At 40.6% G+C, this 26,524-nt stretch overlaps 1 protein-coding gene across 2 annotated transcripts in view; it reads right to left on the bottom strand.

Annotated features, from left to right (window-relative positions):
* Positions 1-26,524, bottom strand: part of MRTFA (myocardin related transcription factor A) — a gene marked incomplete at both ends in the record, with an annotated part of 86,005 nt that overhangs the window by 40,979 nt on the left and 18,502 nt on the right. The window contains one exon of one of the 2 annotated variants that reach the window (XM_084254939.1): positions 14,279-14,408. The exons of the other annotated variant lie outside the window; for it this stretch is intronic. Within the exon in view, the coding sequence (XP_084111065.1) occupies positions 14,279-14,408 (130 nt within the window). Of the gene's footprint in view, positions 1-14,278; positions 14,409-26,524 lie in introns of those variants that run through there. 2 annotated transcript variants of the gene reach the window in all.

The following is a 26,524-nucleotide window of genomic DNA, read 5'->3' as shown; positions in this document are numbered from 1 at the left end:
TTCTTCCACAAAAAGTATCTGTCATCCATCACAAAAGACTTGTCAATGGGAAAAAAAGGCTTAAGAACAACCAAAGAAAGATAAAATCTGTTATCTCTAGACTCACTTCTATGACTTTTATATCTAAACCTATTGCATGTGATATTATGCACCATCTTCTAAGTTGTCTTTTATATACAGCCTAACACATTTAATAAATATTAATTATTCAAAGTAATTTTAAACAGTACATTCTTGCTCTAAATTATGTTCCTTCTAAAGTTCTCAAAGTATGATCTAATAATTTGGTACATCCCTTCCCCACCCACCCCCACTAACCTTCAGATACCAGTATCAGAATAAGTAATTACAGATCAATTCTGTAATAGACACCAGAATGTGTCTGACTAGGAAGACCAGAGAAGAAACAAGGTGGGTTTAACCTACTTGAAGTTTAGTACATGCTAATAATTAGAATAATCATCTTTGTGGCAATAAACTACAGCCATTTTATCAGACTATTTTATACTTCAGCTTATGCTATACACCTGAAATGTCATTTTGTGACACACAAATTGTAAAAAATCACATGACCTATCATTTAGACCCAAAGGCTATTTCACTGAAGATTCACTAGTTTCATTCTTAGAAAGGATCATCAAAAGTAGGTGAAAGGTGGGGCCTCCATGGTGGCACAAGGGGTTAAGGTTCTAGGAAGCTATCTGCAGCCACTGCAGCACGAGTTCGATTCCTGGTCAGTGAGCTACCCACATGGTGCAGCAGACCTCTCCTATCTCGCCTGCTGCTCCCCTCAGCAGTGTATTTCAGTAGATCTGCCTGTTCTGCTCCCCATTCTGCCTCTGGTGGATCTCACCCCCCCCCCATTCCTCTGGCCTGTACCCCAGTTCTTGTATGCGTAAATAAATAAATCTTTAAAAAAAAAAAAAAAGTAAGAGCCTCCCTGGTGGCGCAGCAGGTTGAGCGCAGCGCTGCAGAGGCTGTCCACAGCCTCTGCAGCACAGGCTCGATTCCCAGCTGGCCAGGGAGATTCCCACATGGCACAGTAGATCTCTTCTGTCTCGCACCCACTGCTCCCCTCAGCAGTATATTTTGGTCCTTCTGCCTGTTCTGCATCCTGCTCCGTCTCTGGTGAATTCTCTCACTCTCCCACGCCTCTGGCCTTTACCCCAGTGCTTGTATAAGTAGAAAAATCTTTGGGAAAAAAAAAAAAAAGTAGGTGAAAGGTATTATAAGTAAATTACATCTCAAGAAAAAACTGTTTAATTAATGTAGGTAAAGTAAAGGATGCCCCAGAGAAGGGCACTCCTCATGTTCGCAGCCTGCGGAACTTTACATTCCCACCATCAAAACAGGGATTGGGATTGAAGGGTGAGGAATTCTTCATTCATTAATCTAACAAATGTTTACCAAACAACTACGATACTATGTGTTAGGTGCCAGGAAATGGATATACCAACACTCTGCTCACAATAAAGTTTTTAGTCCAATGGGAAAACATACTAACAGTACTACTATACCCTTTTCCTTTTTACTACTATTACTACAACTGCTTAAGATACCACAATGCCTTTAAAAAAAAAAAAAAAAAAAAAAAAACTCGAGCCTCCCCGGTGGCGCAGCGGTTGAGCGTTGGGTTGCGAAACTGCGCGCGGCCTCTGCGGCGCCGGTTCGATCCCCGGCTGCTCCCCGGCCACCAGAGGAGGGTCCCACATGGCGTGCAGACCTCTCCTGCCGCCCGCTGCTCCCCTCAGCAGTGTACTTCGGTCCTTCTGCCTGCTCTGCTCCCCGCTCTGGCTCTGGTGAATTCTCTCACCCTCCCGCGCTTCTGACTGTACCCAGTGCATATATAAACAAAACAAACAAACAAACCAGCAAACAAATAAATAAAGCATGCCTCTATAAAAAAAAAAAAAGAACTCAAGATAAACTATATTAAAATTAGTAATGCCACACAGCTGTTTCATTTACTCATTTTCTACTTACATGCCTAGTCGTATTCTGGTTCAAGTGCTGAAGTACCAGTCAGTCCACAGATCTATTCACCTCATATTCATGTCTTATTCAGTTCTTTTTGGTTCCTTGTCAAAACTTTCCTCAGGCATTCACTTAAGAAATATGAGGGTCTACTATACATGCCACATGCTACCCTGGCTGCTACAATGCCATGGTGACAAGATCAATAGTCACTGCTTTTCAGTGGTGTTTACATTTTTGTGGGGAAAACAACCATCAAATAAGCTTTTATAAGAGTGAAGAATATTTTCAAAGACAGCATACTCAGACACCACATCCCAGCTGACTGTTCCCTGATTCATGAGAGTCATGCTTCATACATCTTTCGGATTCTCAAGGGTAGGCCTAGATGCTGGACACATGTATGTGAGTAAGACAATGCTCAACCTCATGAAATTTCTTTTGGCTTACAAAAATTTACTTTTCATTGTTCTGGAGTCAACCTCACGAAATTCTTAAATGCTGTAATAAAGAAAGTGATGTCTAAAATATTCATCTTTACTTATAAAGTCATAGGAAAGTGTAAAGCACACATGCTTTACACTAAGGGTCTCTGCAAAATTCAAATCATCTGAACTTACATGTAATACATGCATGTGATTAAATGAAAGAAACACAGATTTCTTTAAAAAATATAAATTTAAATAACATGTATTTTTTAGGTGTTCTTGGTGTACAAAGGTGATACTATCCAACACTGAAGTCACTGGTAAGGAGAAATAAGATGCTTTTTATGTGGAGTAGGGCTAGAAAATATATAAGCTGGGCCTGAAAAAATATCTCATCCTCATGATCAGTTTGCACTAAAGTTTCAAGTAATTCCCTCAACACTCCCCAAAGTAGTTCTCCTTTGGGCCTCTACTTATGGTAACCTCCCACAAGTCTTTCCTGACTGAGTCTAGTAAAATTTTATTGAAAAAGAGAGATCTGCACTCCCTTATCTTTTCCATAGCCTCTCCTGCTTTCTGGCTCTCAATCCCTAACTTGTTCCACAGCATCCCTGGAATTATTTTCTTCTGATTCTTATACATAATTTTGTCAAGTTTTCTAAACTCTGAATTTCTCTAATCCTTTCAAGGTTACATTCTTTTCCTCCAACTGGGAAACCAGCCTGAATGGGCTAGCCCAGTGTACACTGCACCAAAAATGTATTCAGGCTTGTGCCTTTAATATAAACAACAGTATTTTAAAGACTCAATGTGTTGTATATAATTAGCCTGACCCTCAAACAGACTCCTAGGGGAAGGAGTAAAAGTACTACATACTGGGTTGGTTATAGGAATACTTTAATACATTTCAACTAAAGTATATAAAATATATGTATTTTAAAGGTTTAATAAGATTCAAGTGAATACAATACACTTATAAAACTGACCTTAAGGAGCGGAAACATCAGTGAAAGGGTAAAAAGACATGGGTTCCGGTCCTGATTCTGATACTCTATAAATCACTCCTTTAAGCCCTGATTTTTCTCCCTACAACATAATTTGGAAAAATAATTCCTGCCCTGTAAAGATCAGACAGACAGACAGCTAGGGAGGTAGGCAGGCAGGCAGATAGATAAAGAGAAAAAAACACCAATGTATATTGAAAATGCTTTGTAAAACTGCAACACAGAGCATAAATGCTTCATTAGAGGCCTTTACATCACAGAGATAATTCTCTAGGACAGGAGAATCTGATCCTACTCCTCCAATGAGATGTTTTATTCTGCAAAGCAAAAAGGTCTTGTATCCTATTCAAAAGAGACGGGGGGGGGGGCCACAGAGCTGGGAGAAGGGAGGAGAGGAGAAGGTTGCGGAGGGGAAGGAAAGGGAGGAGAAGAGAAGGGATGTTCCCTTTGGAATGGCAGCCAGTGAAAAGCATACTGTTCCTAGACTCCAGACAATCTTGAACATATAAAGAGCAAGACTAAAGGAAAGCAGAAGAACCTGTATCCACTTAATACACAGGAGTGTTCAAAGTGTGCTCCTGAAAACCTAAGCTGTCAACAGGGAAACAGTCTTCAAATGAGCTCTGCTGCCAGAGGAAGATGGACCTGCTAAAATTCTGATCCAAAGTTAAGAGAAAAAGGAGAGTGTGCAGGTGAGAAAAGTTAATTTTCTCTGAGCGCTTACTGATCCACCATCTGAAAATCATATGGCTAAATGCAATGTGGTATCCTGGATCAGATTTTGGAACAGAAAAAGGACATCAGTGGAAAAACAGATAAAATCCAAGTAGAGCTTGAAGTTTACTTAGTGTACTAATGCTAATCTCTTAGTTTTGACAAATGTAACATAGTTATGTAAGATGCTAACATTAGGGACAACTGGGTAAAGAATACAAGGGCCTCTCTTCCATTACCTCTGTGACTTTTCTGCAAATTTAAATTATTCCAAAATAAAAAGTTTATATTATAAAATGAATGCATGCTTACACTTTAAAAAATTAAACACGAATAAGAATAAAATTATAATCTCTTATTTTTTTCACTCAAAAAAGTTTACAAATTTGACTCTCTTCAGAAATATTTATGAGTTACTAAGATATATAAAGGGCCAGATTTTTCCAACTGAAATGCCACCATCTTTTGATGCTACCATCAGTCCGATGACTGACTCCTATAAATGGTTAATTATGAAGAATACAACACATCACAATATAATGTTGCGAAGAACTTAAGCAAGGAATCCCTAATTGTTTCAAAATCATATATACCGAAAACCACTTACAATGAGATTTCTGATAGTTTTAACAACAGGCTCATTCAACCCTTTCACAACCCCATAAATTTGCCCTTTATCTCTGTATATAGGAAATTCTCCCTCAATCTGCTTTATAAGTCAGAAAAAATACCCAAAAATGATAAATATCTTTTATTTAACCTGAATACTGGCAGGAATACAGGCAGAAGGATGAGGCATCTTCCTGGGTTGGTAAAGCCGGGCTACTTACATATCTAATGTGGTTACTTAGAAAGGAGAAATTTATGAAAACCTAACGTGGGATACTAAACCATGCAAAAGTCTCTTTATTGTGTAGTACTACTTATAAAATGTTAAGAACATGAATTTCATCTTATTTTTTAAAACAACGGTACGTGGAAGTTACAATTACACTATTTTGTAGGTGAGGAAATTTAATGTTAGATTAAGCAAAATTTGTCCAAAGCCAAAAAATGAAAAGTGGAATTTGGAGCCCAACTTCATCTGAATCTACAGCCTGAGCTCTAAACCATGATTATACTGTGCACTTCCCCGTATTTAAAAACGACACATAATAGTGCCATCCATGTGATGTGGCTGGTGAAAATTATGATACATACACCTAGTAACCAGGGGAAACTTCAGGTGATTCCAGCGAATAGCACATGACATTTCAGAACTCTAGAATCAGAAAAGGCTCCTTACATTAAAATTCCAAAAGGAATAGAGACTGTAACTGGACAACAGTGGTCACATTTGTAAAGGTCATTCACAGAGCTCTGCCCAGACACAGCAGGCACCCTAGAAGGACACGAGAGAATGCCATAGCCGACTTCCCACTTGATTCTCAAATCAGAAACCACCACACTGAAAAGTCAGAGAGCACCTGCCTCCTGGTAAAGTTTTCTTCCTGCATTCTGTGAAGGGGGTCTTTCCTAGTACCAGAACCATTCACAGTTGATTGATTCATTCATTTGCTGAACTAGTATTTACATGCACCAAGAATATGCTGGGCATCAGTTAAGTGATACAGCAGTAAAATGGACAGATAATGTTTCTGCCCTCACAGAGCATATATTCTAAAGGAGGGAAACAAAGTCATACCTAATTTCAGATGGTACATTATGGGTAGAAAAAAATATGAGAAGAGAGACGAGTGGGACGTGGTAGTTTCACATAACAGTACACAGAGAAGGTCCTTCTTGGGATACCGATGACTCTTACACAGAAATCTAATTAGTAAGATAAACCATGAAAAGATTTAGAGAAAAGGTGTTCCAGGAAGCAGAAATGGGATGTGCGAAGGCACTGGGTGAGAAAAGCTTGTCTTGAGCAGGAAACTAAGATATTAGAAATGAGGGGTCTAATATGCATAACTCCTACAGTATGCAGTAACTTACTCTCAACAGGCATTTGAGGTCTGCGTTACTTCTCTCTTACTTACTATGCACAGCTAGTAAGAAGAGGCAGAGTTCAAACACAGGTCAGCCTGATACCAATAGTCTGTGCTTTTTCTACTACATCCAATTTAATGCCAGAGTCATAACAAAAATATTAATAATTATACATAAAAAATAAGTAAATCAAACTCCCACATCATGAAAAATCCAGAGCTCTTCATTTCATTTTAGGTTGTCTTCCCCTTGAAGTGATCTCCTTTTCCAACTGCAGCAGAGAGATCTCAAATTGCCAGCTACTTGCATGTCCTCAGTCTCCTTCCTAAGGATCTACGAGGTAACGCTCACACAATATCCTCACATCAGATCTGAGGGCAACATGCACTTGCACCAGACGTCTCAATGGGGTGCAGCAGTGAGATGGGAATGTGCTTCCTTTGATGGGCAGGGCCATCTGAACAATCTCTTCCAAAGTAAAGGCAACAGCACTTGCCCTGTGAAATTTGTTCTGCATGTTCACCCTGAAAATGTGGGCAGTCTTGAATCTCATTTGCTATTCCCTGCTGGTAAGTACTGGTGCTGACATTTTGTGCCCAACTTTGTTGAGGGCAGGTGACAGGTGGCAGATTCAAAACTTGGGGAAGGGTAGTTATTCCATAGCAAGTATATCAGTGTATATTCTTTCTATATCTTTATAATATGGACTTGAAAAATATATAGCATGGTAAAATAAACAAGTTCGAAATCCTAAAAAAGGCCTATATCCTCATAAAAATTCTGTAAATATGTAGAAAGTTCTTTTTTCAATTGAAGTATTTCAAACTCTCCTGAAAACAAGTCTTTCCTATTTAGCTTCTTTATATCTCTGAAATTAACAGTATTTAGAGTAATAAATGATATTTCATATAACTCATTTTCTGAGGGGAGAAGGCAAAGTCTGAGTAAATTTTTAAAGAAAAAATGGTTTTTCCCCCCTAGGGGGAGCATGAGGAAGCAGAAAGAAATTAGAAACTTGGCCCAATGGATAAAAAAACACAGACACCCCCCCCCAAAAAAAAACCTGAAAGGTTTTCCAATGTCTGATGTGTCAAGTTCTCTATGGGTATAGAAAGAAAAAAAACAATCTTACCCTTAAATCTTAGGTGATACAAAATTTTATCTAATTATCCAATTATCTCTTAAGAAATCCTTAAAGACAGGGACCTCCCTGGTGGCACCAGGGGTTAAGATGCAGCACTATGAGGTTATCACGGCCACTGAGTTTGATCGCTGGCCAGGGAGCTGACCCACATGGCGCAGCAGACCTCTCCTGTCTCGCCCACTGCTCCCCTCAGCAGTGCATTTCAGTACAACTGCCTGTTCTGCTCCCCACTCTCTCTGGTGAATCCTCTGGTGAGTCCATCTCTGGCCTGCACCCCAGTTCTTGCATGCATAAATAAATAAATCGTTTTTAAAAAAAGGAAATATTTAAAAATAAATTTTGGTAAAGGCCACAGCAAACCTTTTTTATTTCCTACAAAAGAGTGGACGTCCATAGAGTTAAGCTTCATTCAGTATATCAGATGAGACAGATAAAATTGTTAGCAAGATTAACATTCTCAAGGTTAAATATGTAAAGAAAAAGCCAGCCTATCATAATATGGATTTCCCGGTCCCCGGGCCCAGGTTTAGTAAAGACATCACAAAGTAAATTGGTCCGTGTCAGTAAACACCTGATGTTAGAAGAGCTGCAATTGTGTATTTCCTGAAGTTTGTGTGGTTGAATTTGCAAGTGGAACATTTCATTACTGCAGGTTTTACACAAAATTTTCGAAACAAACCTGCATTAAGTTAAAACAGAACTGAAATCAATGCCTTTTCTGACCACTTGAGAAATGATTTCCATGAATTTTCCTATCACAGAATTGCCCTTTTCATTTTGATGTGTGGCTCCTTCAACATACACAGGTAGAAGATCATTCCAGCTCTGAAGCTAAAACAGAAGTAGAATAGAAAGTGAACAATTACCCAGTTACCACATACCACATTTTAGCCTAATTCTGAGTGATGCAGAGGGTGGCACGCCTATCAGCAGAATGCTTATTTTTGAAATGTCCTGGACACAGGCTTGTAGTTTCCCTCCTCCTGTTTTTTCCAATCATCCCAGTGTTAACCCTCCCTATTGCAGTCTCAGCCTATTGTGTTCAGGAAAACCCAGTAGACTCGCCTGGCACACTGTGACACACACGCTAGACCCTCTTTCTCCGGCTGGGCTTTCCTGCCTCCCCAGGCATGGAGACTACAGAACTACAACAACAGCTGGGGATCATTAAACTGACAGAAATAGCTTAGGAGACTCCGTTGGTGAGTGAGTGGGGGGAGGAAAGGCTCAGTATCAGATTAAAAAAAAAATCTAAAGGGCAACAGGAAGAGGTGGGGAGAGGTAAGGTGAGGCCTAAGGAACTATCACACCCGAATTTCCTTTACAGTCAAGGGAATGCACAGAAGCAGGAGGGACAAGTGGCTGCAGCCTAGCTTACCCAGCCCCCACCTATCCTCAATGGAAGGTTTGGCCAAGACTAAAAATGTGGGTGTCAATGAAGACAAGTTGTGGGGTTAGTCTAAAGACTAACCCTGGGTCATCCCCAATCTACAGGGAGTAAATTCGAGCACATTAGTGAGTTCTGGGGTTGTGCTAGAGTAAAAATCAGCTCCAAGATTAGATAGGGGCAAGGGATGAGAGAGCACAAGCAACCCCCAAGTGCACTGAGAGACCAAACCAGCCCTGAGGCATCCCCTATAGAGAGGATCAAATGCTGGATGAAACTTAGGCTGGTCAGGCTGGTAGGCCAGGGCACAGCCACACCCCCAGAGCTAGCTTGGTGACCTTGCAGGCCTCCAAAGGTCGGTACAGGAATGTGCCATCTGCTTGGCCCACTGCCAAGTGTGTTCAGCATATTATCTGAATGCCCTAGAGGCTTTATTCAGATCACCCCATGTAAGTGGGTTTGCATACCTTGATCTATTCCTTAAAGTCTGGTTAGTTTCAAAATTCTGGGATACCCTTTCCATTCCCACACTTGCTAAGTTGTCATTTGTTATCATCAAGACCTCTCCTACCGAGCTGTGTGGAGATTTCTGGACCTACTAAACATAGAGCTTCCATATGATCCAGCAATTCCACTCCTAGGTATTTACCCAAAGGACACAGAAACATCAATTCCAAAGAACACCTGCACCCCTATGTTTATAGCAGCACTATTTACAATAGCTAAGCTTTGGAAACAGCCCAAATGCCCAAAAATAGATGACTGGATCAAGAAGATGTGATACATATACACCGTGGAATATTACTCAGCATTCAAAAAAGATAAACACATGCAATTTGCAGCAACATGGATGGCGTTGGAAGGGATCATGCTCAGCGAAATAAGCCAGAAAGAAAAAGAAAAATACCGGATGGTCTCACTCATAGCAGGAATCTAGAAAACTTAAATAAGGGACCAGGAAAATGAATAACTATAAGAAAGTGAAAATCAAAATCAACAAAAAACTATGAACCAGAGACACTTTTTGGGGGGTGGGGGGCGGGAGGGGAGGGATTGGGGTCAGAATGGGGCATTTGCAATTGTATGGGGGAATATAAAAATAAAATTTATTATTTAAAAAAAAAGACCTCTCCTACCAGGTCACTCTTTGTAATTAATTTTACAGGACTGCAGTTTCAGACAGTTCCCCACCTTCAAGCCTGAACAGGAAATGATTCGATTGCAGATATTATGACTGCAACTCTCTTTGGCAAGAAAGTTTGGTAACTGTGAGATTGCATGAACTTCAGCAGAACATTTTATTTGATGCAGCAAAACATTTTATTTGATGCACCTAATGATTTACTATAGAAGGCTCTAGGCTGACAGTTATTCTCAAAAAGCAACCACCATACTACCCTCTTCTAGGATGGCTTACTTTTTTTCTAACACACAAACCTGAAGGAAAATATGCTCATGTTTATTTCCAAACTGGCTAAGTAACTGTATTTGAACCTGATTGTCTATAGCGAGTCCAGAAACATCACAATAATTGGCTCATTCTGAAGAGTATCGGTTAGCATTAGGAAGAAAATATATAAGTCCATGAGAGGAAACGAAAACACGTTCAAACTGTACAGTCTACACACACATCGTACATACAGTTCATTATAAGGCTGTATAAAATCAAAAGACAGGATATATATTAACTAAGTTATTGTGGCTTATGTAATCACTTCTAAATGGATGCAGCTTAGGTGGCAGTAATTATATCAATATATCACTCATTATCTTAAGAGTCCATTTTTTAACTGAAATGGGAAAAACTGATATCATAAATACTTATAATCAACCACTACGTGTGCCCTGATACTAGGTATAACGCAGGAATTGAGAATGAAAATAACCTTACATATTTATGTAATACTTTACAAAGCCACTTTCGTACATGATTTGATTTGATCGTAAGAGTTAGTATGGCAGACATAGTACCCACTGCACAACAAAGAGAAACTGATTTGTCAAGTTCAGAGCAATTTAGCCAAGCTCATCAGTGCAAGATCCAACCAAGAATTTCAGATCCTTTACTATAAGCTCAGTGCTGGAGCACAGCTGCTACCACAAAAGGCATCTGCCCTCAAGGAATCAATCTCTGACACCCAATGCCTCGGCCAGTTATTTCTCAGATGTACCAAGATTCTTCCCAGTAAGAACCGACCAAACTCCTGGTCAAACATCATAATATGAATCCTAATTCAAGAAAATTATGGGAAAAGATTATTAGTACCACTGACAATTAAAGATGTGAGTAGGGCCTCCCTGGTGGCACAAGGGGTTAAGCACTGCACTATGAAGCAATTTGCAGCCTCTACAATGAGTTCGATCCCCGGCCGGCCAGGGAGCAACCCACACGGCACAGCAGACCTCTCCTGACTCGCCCACTTCTCCCCTCAGCAGTGTATTTCAGTCAATATGCCTGTTCTGTTCCCTACTCTATCTCTGGTGAATCCTCTCACTCCTCGCCCCCGCACCTCTGCCCTACACCCCAGTTCTTGTATGCACAAATAAATCTTTTAAAAAATTAAAAAAAAAAAGATGTGAGTAGCTTCTAAAGACTACAGTTATTAATATGAGATTACATTAGGACAGAGTGCTCAAAATACAGATGTCCCTTTTGGATACACATTTTGCTTATGGGTATGATACTGCCCTCTAGTGCCAGGAGGCACAGTAACTTCAGGGGACTTGCCAGCTGATGCACATTAACCACCTAAGTATAAACACATTTTGCTAAACAATAGAGGGGTAAAAAGAGAAAAGCTTAAGCCTGTTACACACATACAACCATAAAGACTATGTAAGCCCCTCAAGGAATTTATATAGTGGAGAAAATATGAAACGTAAAACAAATCACTGTAATCAAGACAGTACTGTAAATGCTGAAAGAGTTTACAGATAATAAATTACTAGACTGGAAACTGGGTTGGGTAAGTTTCACAGAAACATCAACATTAAAGCCATTGTTGAAGATCTTTAGAAATAAGAGATGAACAGCATAAGTCAATACCTAGAGACAGGAAATACTAGACAGTTAAAAAATTACTTAGTTAAGAAAATAACTAATATGCTCCAATTTAACTGGAGCATTAAGGGTATGAAAGGGAGTAAAAGGCTGGCTAGGGTCAGACCATGAAGGGTCTAGAAGTGTGCTATCCAATATGGTAGCCACTAGCCACGTATTCTATTTAAAATTTCTCACTCCAGCCACATTTGAAGTATCAAAAGATACCTGTGGCCAGTGGCTACCATAGTGAGCAGTACAGATATAGTACTGGGCAGTGCTATACCAGAAGCTCATGTTAAACCACAAAACATCAATCTTTCAAGACTCACTCCTGCTATAAAATGCAGATCTGATCCTGCCAAAGTCTATTAATTCAAAAAAAAAAAAACCCTACTACTATAGGGGTAAGTTAAAAAGTCTGGTCCCTATCCTTATAGGCATTTCTAGATGCCAACTAAAACACTTAGAAAAAGCACCATAGGTGATCCCCTGTAAGCCTAAGTAATTATTTTTTAAAATATGTACCAGTTTCTAAAACGTTTTTTTAAGTAGGAAGAAGATAAGAGAAAAGAAATCTATCAAAGAAGAAAAAGATTACTATTGTGTTTTATTATTACAGATAGATCCCTAAAACCAGGAAGAGTAATTTCCACTGGAACTCTTGGGGTATTTCAAGAAATAATCACCTTTACTCCTGAAATACCCACTCTCCCTAACAGGAGTAACATCAGACACCTTACGCTTTCACTATGTGATACATAATCTATTTCATTTGTGCAATTTACAAAATATCATTTTTTAAAAATTGTATATGTATTTGTAGAAAACATAATGTGAATCCTCTTGAGATCCAGCAGACAAGCAGAATTCGAAGCAGAAGGTTCTAAGCACAGTATAAAACCAGAAAAACATACCGTCAAACTGCTTTGGGTAGTTGCCTAAAATTACCACTCCCGTCCTACCTATGGCAACAAGACTGCATTTCTATTCCTATGGACCTCTACACATAAAGATAATCTTTTTTTTTAAAGATTTATTTATTTTTATACAAGAACCAGGGTATAGGCCAGATGCGCGAGAGGGTGAGAGGATTCACCAGAGACAGAGTGGGGAACAGAACAGGCAGATGGACGAAATACACTGCTGAGGGGAACAGAGGGCGAGACAGGAAAGGTCTGCCGCGCCATGTGGGACCCTCGCTGGCTGGCCGGGATCGAACCTGCGCTGCAAAGGCTGCAGACAGCTTCATGGTGCGGCGCTCAACCACCTGCACCATCAGGGAGGCCCACATAAAGGTAATCTTAATGATCAGCCTGGGAATGAAAACTACTCTGGATTATACAGTTAGCAGCAACTGCCCAGAGCCTTAAGTACTGAGCAACGCTGTGTCTCTGCCCCTCAAGTAATATTCCCTTTAATGTCACCATGTTTCTTGACATTAATCAAGTTACTTGACATCAGTCCAGTTTTAGATATTCAAAGAAAAATCAACTGCCTCTCAACCAGTTTTATAATCTATTCTCTTTGCAAACTGAGCACTGCTAATCACTCATCTCCTCTTCAGTGGATTCATTCATTGCTGATTCCCCATGCTCAAATCACCCTGTGAAATGCTAGTAAAGTCCCAAAGAGATGAAAAATCAAAAAGAAATGGCCAAGATTTTAGGACATTAACACAATGGATTTTAGAGATCATGTACAAATAACGATAAGGGATAACAGAGGGTTTCCAAACTAGGACAGGAAAAATGCTGGTAATTCTTTTCTACTCACTTTGATAAAATTTAAAGGGCCTACTTCCCTTCCTCCCTTCTCACTTAGAACTCTTCAGCTTTCCTCGAATTTAAAACTGAACTTTTCTGTAGAATTCAAATGTGTTCACGCTACTCCCAGAGAATTTTTTTAAGCAAGTTTCAGAAAACAAAATGGGATGTTCACAAAGGAAACTCCCTTAAGAGTGGATGGGTGTTAACCTAATGGAGTTTCCTGTTATCTTTCATATATCTGGATGTTTTCTACAATTACTAAGAAGAATGATAAGGCTAGTCCAAACTACTTTCCCTAACCAAAACTAGCATGCAATACAAGTAAAAAGGCTCCCAAGTATCATTTTATTTTAAATGACATCTTATTCTAAGAGATCTTAGAGGTTATCTACCTGCTTTTAACATTTATCAGACAGACGAAACGGAAGTCATCATCAATGACTCCGGATTTATTTGTACAGTACTTAGAGCCAGTGTATGTTTAATTGATAAAACACTGCATTTGACTTACATAAAGGGAAAGAATCCTACCTTATTAAAATTTTTTCCTCCATAATCTACATGAGCTTTGGCTATATGAGCTCTGCTGGATGGAAGAAAGAGAGTAAGACAGTGTAACATCCTAAACGCCGTCCCATCAGGTCGTGAACTTCTGCTCAGTTAACCATCTGCTGAATGCTCAATGAGCTTTAAGGAGCTTTAGTGAAAACCCTGAGAGACTAAGCACCCAAAGTCCAAGCTTGGATGGCTGTATAGGAATGGGGGGGGGGGAATAAAAGACAGCAGGAAGCTTAGGAGGAAACAAAAGCATGCAACTCCCAAAGGGAAAAACAAATATGCTAACCTTCCCGCAAACTGTGATAAGGTGCCAGGCACAAGGCTGAGCAGCTGTCCTTTCCCGGCTTCAGAACAATCCACGAGAGGGGCCGAGTCCTGCAGGGGGGCTGGTGAATCTCAGTCTTCTCCTCTAGCATGCTGGGGGAGATGTGAGGCTCCAAAGGCCAGTGTTGTAATAAACTCATTTTCTTTCCCTCACTCGTTAAGGAGGCCATTTCATTATTTGCTGAAGACCTGACTAGCATTGCTCTATAGGTTAAAGCGGGTACTTCATTTCTGCAGTGCAAAAGTTTGCAGCAACAACTAGATCCCAAGCTACTCCTCGGGAGTGGAGCATTAAAAGCAGTGACAGCAGAAGGTCAGAATCAGTAAGTCTCCTGGAAAACATTTCCTCCTGTCAGCACTGGGCCTTGACACAGACACCTCCCTCCTCTACTCAATGCCAAAAAGCTGGGTTGGGATGATTTCAATGTGTAGAGCTGGAAAAGAAGAGGGTTCCCTTAGAGAAAATGCTCGTAGCAACCAACCAACCTCATTCACCCAAAATAGTAAACAGTTGGTTTCTCTGCTCAGAACGACAGCCTTCTGCCAGACAAGCAGCATCACATGCCCAGGTCCTTCGTCTCTCCTCTGCCTCCCTCCCTCCGTGTACAAAGCCTGCACAGAAGTGCAACTAGGAACTATAACAAGGCACTATTTTATTTCACTTGACATTTGTTTTAAAAATGTTTACAGATGAAAGATACCAAATTGGGAGAGGGGGAGGTGCCAAATGAAAAACTCCCTGAAGTAACTTCAGGGAGAAGTTACTTTGAAACAAGCCACATCACAATGTGAAGAAGGTACCATAAACATAACTGGTTATTTGGCAAACATGCTCAATGAATGAGCAAATGAGTGAATAGAGAGTAACTTCTCAGGAATTTGCAAAGTTTGCTGATAAAATCTCTAAAAAAAAAAAGATATAACTCAGCACACATTTGACTTTTCCATTTAGAAAGAAAATAAAAGTTCTTAAAATGCCGGCTACAATCTGAGACAATATATTGTAACAAGAGCAACCCACCAAAAAATTTGAGATTCACAACCTTCTCTCATTTACTATAGCTTGTCCAAAACTCCTTAGACATCATCAGGGGAGGCAATCAGCAGCTACCCCAACAGACTGACCGGGGAAGCCTACCCAGCTGACTTACGGAAGCAGCTACCACCTTGACACTCGCTGGTGTTTTCACCTAAGCGGGAGCCACCTTCTCCCCACCAGTTTTCTCAGAAACTGAAAGCTTACCAAGGCATGGACACAAACCTCCATGTTGAGGAATCTGTTACAGCAGGAAAATAGGCAAAGTATAAGAATGAAATGCATCCCCAGTCTGCCACAGCCCCCATTCACAGGACAACGCAGGGAGTTTTGAGAGTACAGCAGCTCAGCCTCATCTACCTCCCTTGCATTGAAAGACACTCAATACATATTTGCAAAGTGGGAAGGAAAATGAAAAAGAAAAAATTTATAAATCCTTAATTGAAACAATACCTTTTCCCCAGACACTGTTTTGCTAGTGTCTGAATAGAAATACCATCAATAAATAGTGTGAGGATAAGCTGCTATTAGAACTCTGAGACATTACTGGGGGGGAATAAAAAAGGATAATGCTACTTTGAACAGCAGTTTGGAACTTTCTTAACAATGCTAAATTTACATTCACCATAGAACCCAGTAATCCCATTTCTGGGCAAGTAAAAGGAAATGAAGCGTATCCCCACATAAGGAGCTGTGCAAGAATATTCACAGCAGGGGCCTCCCTGGTGGCACAAGGGGTTAAGATGCAACCTATGAAGCTGTCTGCAGCCACTGCAGGACGAGTTCGATTCCTGGCCAGGGAGCTACCCACATGGCACAGCAGACCTCTCCTGACTCGCTCGCTGCTCCCCTCAGCAGTGTATTTCATCAGTCTGCCTGTTCTGTTCCCCACTCTGTCTCTGGTGAATACTCTCACCCTCCACACCTCTGGCCTGTACCCCAGTTCTTGTATATATAAATAAATAAATCTTTTAAAAATAATATTCATAGCAGCTTTAATTTTAGTCAAAAACTAGAAATAACCCAAATGTCCTTCAACTTGTAAACAGAGTAAAAAATTGTGAGACACATACAACTACCAAGCAATTAAAAAAACAACATAAATATGGCTATAAGCAACAACACAAATTTCAGAAACATCATGCTAAATGAAGAGACATACTAAATGATTGCATTTATACAAAATACAAGAAAAGGCAAAATTATAAAGGCAGAAATAAGATCAGTGGTTGTCAGGAGTTGAGAATGCAATGGAACCTTTTGATGGAAATACTCTCTAGATCTTGATTGTAGCGGTTTATATCAAAACTCATTTGACTGTACCCCTAGAAAGGGTGGATATTACTGTATATAAACTGATTTTCAATTTTCTTAAAAAGTAGATTATGAAATATTATGTATAGAGACAAAGTGTGTAACAGCTAGACTGCCTGGGTTTAAATGTTGGGCTCCACCATTCACTAGCTGTGTGACCCTGAAATATTTTTGATGCCTCTAAACCTCCATTTCTTCATTCTTTAAAGTGGGGGTAACAGAATCCACCTTATAGGGATGCTGTGAGAAGTAAGTCAGTGTACTTCAAGCAGGGCCTATTCCATAAGCATCCAAAAGTGCAAGCAGTTGTCACCACATGCTACAGGACACACACACTTCTGAACAGAGAGGAGAGTATTTGGATCTGGAGGTGGGAATAGGAAGACGCTTTTGTCTTCTGTTTACCTTCTAAATATTCTACATTAAATAACTCCTGTCTTTAAAATAAGCGAAAAAAAAAATTCCCCTCAAAAGCAATGAAAGAAAGGACACTGGGTTGGAAGACAAGAGTCCTGCCTATTCTGCTATGCTGCATGACCTCAAGAAGTCAGCACCTTCCCCTCTAAAAAGGGGGGGCTGGCGCAGACAGGTTGTCCTCCATCTCTAAAATGGGATGGTTCTCACCTGCACCCCTATGTTTATAGCAGCACTGTTTACAATAGCTAAGCTTTGGAAACAACCCAAATGCCCAAAAATGGATGACTGGATCAAGAAGATGTGGTCCATATATACCATGGAATATTACTCAGCATTCAAAAAAGATAAACACATGCAATTTGCAGCAACATGGATGGCGCTGGAAGGGATCATGCTCAGCGAAATAAGCCAAAAAGAAAAAGAAAAATACCGGATGGTCTCACTCATAGCAGGAATCTAGAAAACTTAAATAAGGGACCAGGAAAATGAATAACTATAAGAAAGTGAAAATCAAAATCAACAAAAAACTATGAACCAGAGACACTTTTAGGGGGGCGGGGGCAGGAGGGGAGGGATTGGGGTCAGAATGGGGGGCTGCAATTGTATGGGGAATATAACAATAAAATTTAAAAACAAAAAAAAAAACAAAAACAAAAAAAAAACTGAACAATGATATAAAAAAAAATAAAATAAAATGGGATGGTTCTCTAAGATTTATGGTGGGACTCGGCAAACTATACCCTTTATTTTGTTTCATTTTGTTTTCTTCTCACATTACTGTCTGCTCTCCACATGCCAGGCTGTGACACAGACAGATGAAACCCCCAAGTCCCTGACCTCAAGGAATATATAATACACGTCGCTCAAAGAAACAGAGGCAGACTTGTAGCCAATTACACCATCCATTCCCATAAATGCTTGACAAGAACACAGAAGGGGGGGGGGCCACCTGGGTTTGGAGGAGTCAGAGAAGACAGCCCAGCCCAGCCCGAAATGATGTGGAGCAGGGAGTCAAACCAAAAGGATGAGGAAGGGCATTCCAACCAAAAGGAGAGGAATGTACAAAAGCAAAAGGTGTGAAAATAACAATTTACTGGCACGACGGAGGATACAGAAGAGCAGAAAGGTCCCTTTGATGGCAGTATGAAAACGGAGAGGGACAAGACCAGCACTGGGAGAATGGCTGGGCAGAGGGAAATGAGTGTTCAGACCGTTGATGATCTCCAGAAATCCCATGGGATTGCACCTTTTATTCTTATTCAAACACCTAAATATGTTATTCTTATTCAAATGTCGGAATAAACCTGATAAAATACTAGTCTAAGATGTACTTTAACATATTTACAAATACAGCATGCTTACACAAATTTTACAAAAATCTCAGTTCACTTTCAGTTTCCATGGTTAATTGCACACACTTGTTTATTCAATAAATATTTACTGAGTAGTGTATGTGATGCACAGGCTAAGTTCTGGGGGAGAAGGGAGAAGCAGCACAGACAGTAAACAAAAGAACCAACTCAACCAAGAGAACTGGAGCGCTTTTTCTTCTGCCCAAGACCTGCTGGGAGCTACTTCTCAGCAGCAGGATGGAGGAAAAGTAATATAGTGGCTGAGGACACTGCACTTGGCGTCAGAGACCCAGACTTTCGTTCAATTCCTGTTCTCACCACCTAACTCCTCTGGGTACGTGACAAAGTCATTTAACCTCTCTGAGCTTTCAACTCACCTGAAAATGGGAATAACATCACTAAATTCATATGGCTTTAAGGTGAACTTAGTGAGACAATCAATCAATAATCAGTATGTCAGATAAACAGCAAATGGTTTCTTCTATTACTCTTGTTTTTCATTTTCCACCTTTAGGCCAGCCCATGATCTTCCCTACACAGATAAAAACAAAATGTAGGAAACAGGGGCAGCAATATGAAAAAGGGTCTGTTGAATATGACTAAATCCACAGTCAATGAATTCACAGCTGTGTGCCTGCAAAGATCATGCTTGGAACTAGCTTTCCTTTAGGGTGTCTCAAACCATGAGTACCTGTCTACATCATTACGTGTCCTAGCACATTAAATAAAAAACACCCCCCACTACGCCGCAAACAGGGAGCCAGTCAGTCTTCCCCAGGATTCCTTGTTCTGACTCTGATACCAAGTCATCTGAAGAGCAGGCGTGGCACTGAGGCCTTCACACAATGTGGGCACAGATGCCAGAACACATGGCAGACTGGTCCTTTACTGCAAGCAGAATCTTCTGAAACCAGAAAACCAAAATGAGAGATTTTCCTAACCGGTTGTGCCTTTGAGTAATCACTTCTTCCAGGAGGAAAGAGACACAGCAATTAGTATGTTTCTCAAGAAAAACCAAAACCATAAAAACCCTGCCTCCCTATAATCACATCCTCAAAAATGTTTTAACTATCTTTTAAAAATATTTATTTCTTACAAATGACTTCAAAAACAATAGTGGCTATTTAAAGATTTTAAAGGCAGAATGTACAACACAAAAAGAAAATATTTCCTCTGTGACATTAAGGGCCAACTGATTTGGCCCCATAAATTTCTCTTTACAATAAAACTAGGCAGTGCTAACAGAAGACTTTATACACTATAATTTTTTACACTGAAGTAAAAGCCTACATCTTTAAGAATGTCGGACTTTTTTTTTTTTTTTAAGATTTATTTATTTATTTATACAAGAACCGGGGCACAGACCAGATGCGCGGGAGGGTGAGAGGATTCACCAGAGACAGAGCAGGGAACAGAACAGGCAGACTGACGAAATACACTGCTGAGGGGAGCAGCGGGCGAGACAGGACAGGTCTGCTCCGCCATGTGGGACCCTTGCCGGCCAGCCGGGATCGAACCGACGCTGCAGAGGCTGCGGACAGCTTCACAGCGCTGCGCTCAACCACCAGCGCCACCAGGGGAGGCCCAAGAATGTCATACTTTTACATCCCTTCCTCTCTCTCTCTCTCTTTTTTTTTTTAAGATTTATTTATTTATAGAAGCACTGGGTACAGTCAGAATTGCGAGAGGGTGAGAGAATTCACCAGAGCCAGAGCAGGGAGCAGAACAGACAGACTGACGATATACACTGCTGAGGGGAGCAGCAGGCGCAGTAGGAGAAGTCTGTGTGCCATGTGGGACCCTCGCCAGCGGCCGGGGATCGAACCAGCGCTGCAGAGGCTGCGGGCAGCTTCGCAGCCCAGCGCTCAACTGCTGCGCCACCAGAGAGACCCTACATCCTTTTCTCTTACTAGTGGTTAGGACCTCCTGTACAAAGATAGTTCACTGTAGATAATCTCATGCTTTCAGGGAACCTTAGGGTACTTTTTCCTACCTAATACCATGAAGGACACATTTTTGCTCTCTCTCCACTCTCCCTCCTATCATCAATGCACAGGGAAGCCAGTAGGTAGTAAAGCTTCCGAACCATCTGCATGCCCTTACAGTCCTCCATTCCATCCTGCTGAAAGGTCTCCAGATGCACAGTGTATTAGCCAGAAACTAGAGAAAGGTTCGTCCCTTTAGGTGCAGGAAAGCTGAGCTAACAATGCCAGAAACCTACTAATTTGTGCGTAACTGTGACGGCCTTGTTACATATGCCATTTGCTCTTTTCCAGCAGTCCAGACACCACCAGCCAACCAGGCTCCCCACATGAGAACGGCCAACAAAATTAGAAAGCAGAGTTGGGGGTGGGAGATGATCAGATGATGTCAAACTGCATACATTTCTGCTGGCTCTTTCTCATTACCTCACTGTCTTTGATTTCTTGCATCTTTCAAAGTCAAAAGCAACTAGAACTCCTCCAGTAGGAGTCTCATTCCCTTTTCTTATCTCCTCTGAAATAAAAGCAAATTCTTTTTCAAATCCCGATATTCTCCTTAGAAATCAGGATGCCCAGCAGCCACTTACTTATGTGGGATACATGTTTTGCTTCACAGACATGAATCCTCTAACTCACATAAATGCGTACACGCTCCAATCTGAGGAATGTGAAACAGGAGAGCCCTTTAACTGCCAAGTGTCTGCAATACAGGAATCTAGAAGAAGTTGTAGCCCTTTAAGATAGGGAATTAAGGGGCACCCTGGTGGCGCAAGGGGTTAAGACACAACCTATGAAGCTGTCCGCAGCCTCTGCAGCACGAGTTCGACCCCCGGCCAGGGAGCTGCCCACATGGCGCAGCAGACTTCCCCTGTCTCCCCGCTGTTCCCCTCAGCAGTGTACTTCATCAGTCTGCCTGTTCTGTTCCCCACTCTGTCTCTGGTGAATCCTCTGACCTCCCACACCTCTGGCCTGTACCCCAGCTGGTGAATCCTCTCACCTCCCACACCTCTGGCCTGTACCCCAGCTCTTGTATGCATAAATAAATAAATCTTAAAAAAAAAAAAAGATAGGGAGTTAACTGAGCTCCTGAAAAGGTATTCTACTCAGAGAAAAACATCCAATTTGTAATGCTTCATAATTTCAAAAACAGTAGCATGTCCTTCTTGAGATTCTGATACTACTCAACAAGGAAATGTTTTGTCAAGACTGTACTGCTAAGGTATCAACATTTCCCAGGGTATTTTGAAAAAACACAAACTAAGGCTGCCTGGGGCCACTGAAAAAATTCAGTTAAATTTAGATGAAAATAATTTCATAGCTTTAAACGTAAATGCTGATGTTTTTAAAAAGTCAAAGTTCATTGGGGGTGATGAGCCTTCTCTGTAAAAGTTTAAGAAATACTTTGTTCTATAACTAAAAATTATAAAAATTCAAAATTAGCCACCAAGTTGCTTTGTAATTGAAAAAAATTAACCTAGATTTCTCAAATTCTTTAGGTTTCAAATTCTCAGAAAAGCTCAAGAAATGCTGCATCTGGACATAGCAAGACCTCTAACACTTATATTTTTATGAATGAAATACAGAATCAAAGGTTACCTGAATCCAGATCTTAAACTTCATCCCCACAAATTCAAGCAATCAAAATAACAAGGTGAAGCACAACAAAGCAGTGGTTTAAGAGACCCTAGTAAAAGGGTCTGATCAAACAGAATCCTCAACTGAGAATCAAGGTGTGTGACAAAGGACACTTTACTCTTTAAAATTATGAAACATTCCAAGTTGAAATGGACTCTTATGTACATTAATCTTTTAGGGAACTCAGTCCAGCCACCTGTTCATGTCCATCATCTAAAACCCTGGCTCAAAACTTTGAAGACACTTTCTCTAATTCACCTCAAAAAAAAAAAAAAAAAAAGAAAAACAACTGATCACTCCACCTGCTATACCTTCAGCATAAAAATTTCGCTTATTTTGTAATATAATAGCTATATCTCTCTCCCACTGAATGCTAAATTCTTTGAAGAAAAGGATTAACATCGCTTTTCAGACTCTATTTTGCCCCAAAATGAAAACAGGGCTCTACTATGTGGATACCCTCAGCATCTAGTCTACTATTTTTCAACCAGATGCTCACTGATGACTGAACCTTTAGTAATATTATGTAATCATCAGTGCCTGACTCTAGACAAGGGGAAGCAAAAAGAGATTGCACTGAAATTAGTCCCTAGAGCTGGTAAGGCCTGGACTGTTATTGCCTATATTACAAAAAAGTGTCCCCAAATCCCAGGTGCTGCAAAAGCAGCCTATTAGTGCTATCCCTCCATCTTGAAGGAATTTCCAAATTGAGAGACATCTTTGCATGTAAAGGCAGGGCGAGAGGTTCTGTAATGAATGGAAGGTACTCTGGCCACATCAAGTGGCAGTGTGTGTAAATACTCTTACTGGGGATAGACATACCCATTTTTTTTTTCATACTCCATCAGAATTTGCACTTGATTTTGAAGTTTTTATTACTTAATCAAATAGGTGACTAAACCAATCAAATGGGAGGAAATCAAATGTTTATCTATAACAAACAGGAGTCTAAATTGCCCACTTATTTTTCCTCAGAAGCCCACTATGGTGACCTTAACAATACATATGCCAGGTACACATATCAACTACTTTAATCCTCACACACACACAAAAAGTCCTCAAATGGGGGCAATTTTGCCCCCAGCAGGACATATGGCAACACATGGAGGTATTTTTACTTGTTTCAACTGCAGGCTGCATCTAGTAGGCCTAGTAGCCAGGTATAATGCTAACACACTACAATACACAGACAGGAGAGCCCCAAATATGAATTATCCAACCTAACATGTTAACAGTGCTAAGACCATGCAATGATTCTACGAGGTAAGTAGTACTGCTGTTGTTATTTTTCAGATGAAGAAACTGAGGCAACAAGAAGGTAAATAACTTGCCTAAGCTAACACATCTAGCAGATGGCAAAGCCAGGATCTGAATTTAACAGTCCAACTTCTGAGTCCATCTTCTTAACCTCTTAACCTTAGCAAAAGTTGGGGGCTCCACCCACCCTCTCCTGGATTTCGAGACTTGTTTGAGAAATGAATCAAGTTTTTATTCATTTACTGAAAATTCCATCTATCTACCTACCCACCTATCCATCCAACAAGTATTCACCAAGCACCCACTATGTGCCAGACACTGCTCAATGCAATTCTAGGTTAACACGATGGACAAAATCCGCATACATTCCACATTCACGCTCCTGTCACCATCCTTACTCATCCTTGAACATGTTAAGCATGATCCTACCTGTGCCTGGAAGCTTGGTTCACTCTCACTTCATTCAGGTCTCTGTTTAAATAAATGTAACTTTCAGGCCTCCCTGGTGGCGCAAGGGGTTAAGCATCGCACTATGAAGCAGCCTCTGCAGCATGAGTTCGATCTCTGGCCAGCCAGTGAGAAACCCACATGGCGAAGCAGACCTGTACTGCCTCACCCGCTGCTCCCCTCAGCAGTGTATTTCAGTCAGTCTGACTGTTCTGTTCCCCGCTCTGTCTCTGGTGAGTCCTCTCACCCCCAGCATCTCTGGCCTGTACCCCAGCTCTTGTATGCATAAATAAATCTTTAAAAAAAAAAAAAAAAAGTAACTATCTCAAACAGGCTTCCCTGACAACCCTTTTAAAATTAACCTAGACTCTTTATCCTTTTTATCTATTTTTCTTAATAGTAATTATCATTCCTCATACTATGTTACATATTTGTTCATTGTCACTGACCTCCCTCCCACCATTAAGACATAAGCTCCATGAGAGACCTATCGCCAGTCTAGAAGTCTACCTGGCACATGCATTAAATATTAATTAACAAATGTCATTTTGATCTAACCACTATCTCAAAACTACCATCTCTCATCTGGACTCTTAGTTGGTCTCCCTGCCACTTTTCTTGGCTCCCTCTACCTAAATACCAACAGAACAAGCTTTCAAAAATGCAACTCTAAAGCAATGACTCTACTCAAAACCCTACAGTGGCCTCCCCTTGCTCTGAGGATAAAGGCCAAAGTCCTAATGCAGTTTTAAGTCCCTCTTGATCCTTTAAGCTATTTTCTTACCATTCATCTTCTCAGCGTTAAGAGCAGTACTCAGCAGTCACAGTGTAGCTAACAAGTATTGAGCACCTGCTGTGTGCTAACTACTAATCGAAGGGCATGGTTTATCCTAAATAATTTAGTCCTAATCTATAAAGTTGGAATTTCTGTTATGCCTATTTTCAGGGGAATCGAGACACAGAGAAGTAACTGTACAAGGGCAACTAGTAAGTGGTAAAGCCAGGATATAAATCTAGGCTGGTAGACTGTGGGACCCTCACTCACATCCATTATGCCTCTCAATACCAGCTGTAAGGAAAGTCCATAACTTCCTCAAGTGTGTTATCTTACTTCACACCTCTCTCTGCTGGAACACCCTTCAGATCACAGCTAAAATAATCCTTCCTGGATCATGCTCAGTGAAATAAGCCAGAAAGAAAAAGAAAAATACTGGATGGTCTCACTCATAGCAGGAATCTAGAAAACCTAAATAAGGGACAAGGAAAAAGAATAACTATAAGACAGAAAAAATTAAAATCAACAAACAACTATGAACCAGAAACACACTACATGGCGGCGGGGGGGGGGGAGGGAAAGGAGGGACTGGGGTCAAAATAAGGGGGTTGCAATTGTATGGGGAATATAAAAATAAAATTTTAAAAAAAAATCCTTCCTCTGCCAGGCCATTCTGTAATGTTCCTTAGAATTGCCTGAACCACTCCCTGCTCTGTTCTCCCATGGCATTCTCCATTTACCATTATAACCCCAACTCAATTGTATTATAATTACTCATCTGCCTTCACACAATTTCAGACTGCATGAGGCCAGGGACCTTGTCTATCGTGTTCATCATTATACACTTAACAACTGGCACAGGCCTTGGGGATAGATGAGGGGCTGAATCTTTTCATGTAGCACTAGGACTACAAGCCTTTCCTCACCCCCTTCCAGAAGTAGTTTGTTGTTTCTCTAGTTCTTAAACAACCTGGTCATACACTATGTGGGGGACTTAAACAACCCTAGTCATACACTACATATTTACACACACATATATCTTCTAAAAAGGAAGTACATATGTATGCTTTTCCTATATACTTGTGAAAAAGCAGGTGTAATATCTTATGTATCTACGCAACTTTCAAAATGACTCCACAAACTTCACAATTAAAAACTAAGTATGGCATGCAGGTGATCTCTATTATTTCTTACAACTGCCTATAAATCTATAATTATAGCAATAAAAATTTCAATTTAAAAATTGGGCCTCCCCAGTGGCACGGCAGGTTGAACACAGCGCTGTGAAGCTGTCCGCAGTCTCTGCAGCTCGGGTTCAATTCCCCACCAGCCAGGGAGATTCCCACATGGCGGGCTGACCTCTCCTGTTGCACCCGCTGCTCCCCTCAGCAGTGCCTTCTATCTGCCTATTCTGCTCCCCACTCTGTCTCTGATGAATCCTCTTACCCTCCTGCGCCTCTGGCCTGTACCCCAGCTATTGTATAAATAAAAAATAAATCTTTAAAAATTACTGAGAGAAATGGTTTGATAAACAATTAAATACTCAAGAGTTTACAATAACTTTCTAAAACTAAACAGTTAATTAAGAGTTTACAATACATTTCTACCACTCGGGGTCCTCAGTAATGCAGCTCTTATTACCTATTCAACCAATCGCCCAACTATCCCACACATCTAATCAAGGTGAAAAGTTCCTCTTCCTTACATACCACACCTAGCCCAGTTTCCAGATCTTTTCCTAGGATGCTGGCCCTATCTGAACACCATCTGATTTGCTCTTCCTTCCTCTGACTCTTTGTGCCTACTTGTCAAATTGCACTTGCCTTCTTCGGTCCTGCTCCAACCTCACCTCCACTGTGAAATTTTCCTGAAGTCATTTCTCTTTTTCTTAGGCTCTTACATTTTCTGTATTTCCAACAAGAATATAAATTTCCTGAGTCTTGGACTTATTCCCACTACCTCGCAGAAATCTCCAGAGTAACAACCAGACAGT

The sequence above is a fragment of the Talpa europaea genome (assembly GCF_964194135.1).
Source record: "Talpa europaea genome assembly, chromosome: 15".
In the NCBI taxonomy this organism is placed as follows: Eukaryota; Metazoa; Chordata; class Mammalia; order Eulipotyphla; family Talpidae; genus Talpa; species Talpa europaea.
This window is presented reverse-complemented; position numbering and strand designations above follow the sequence as displayed.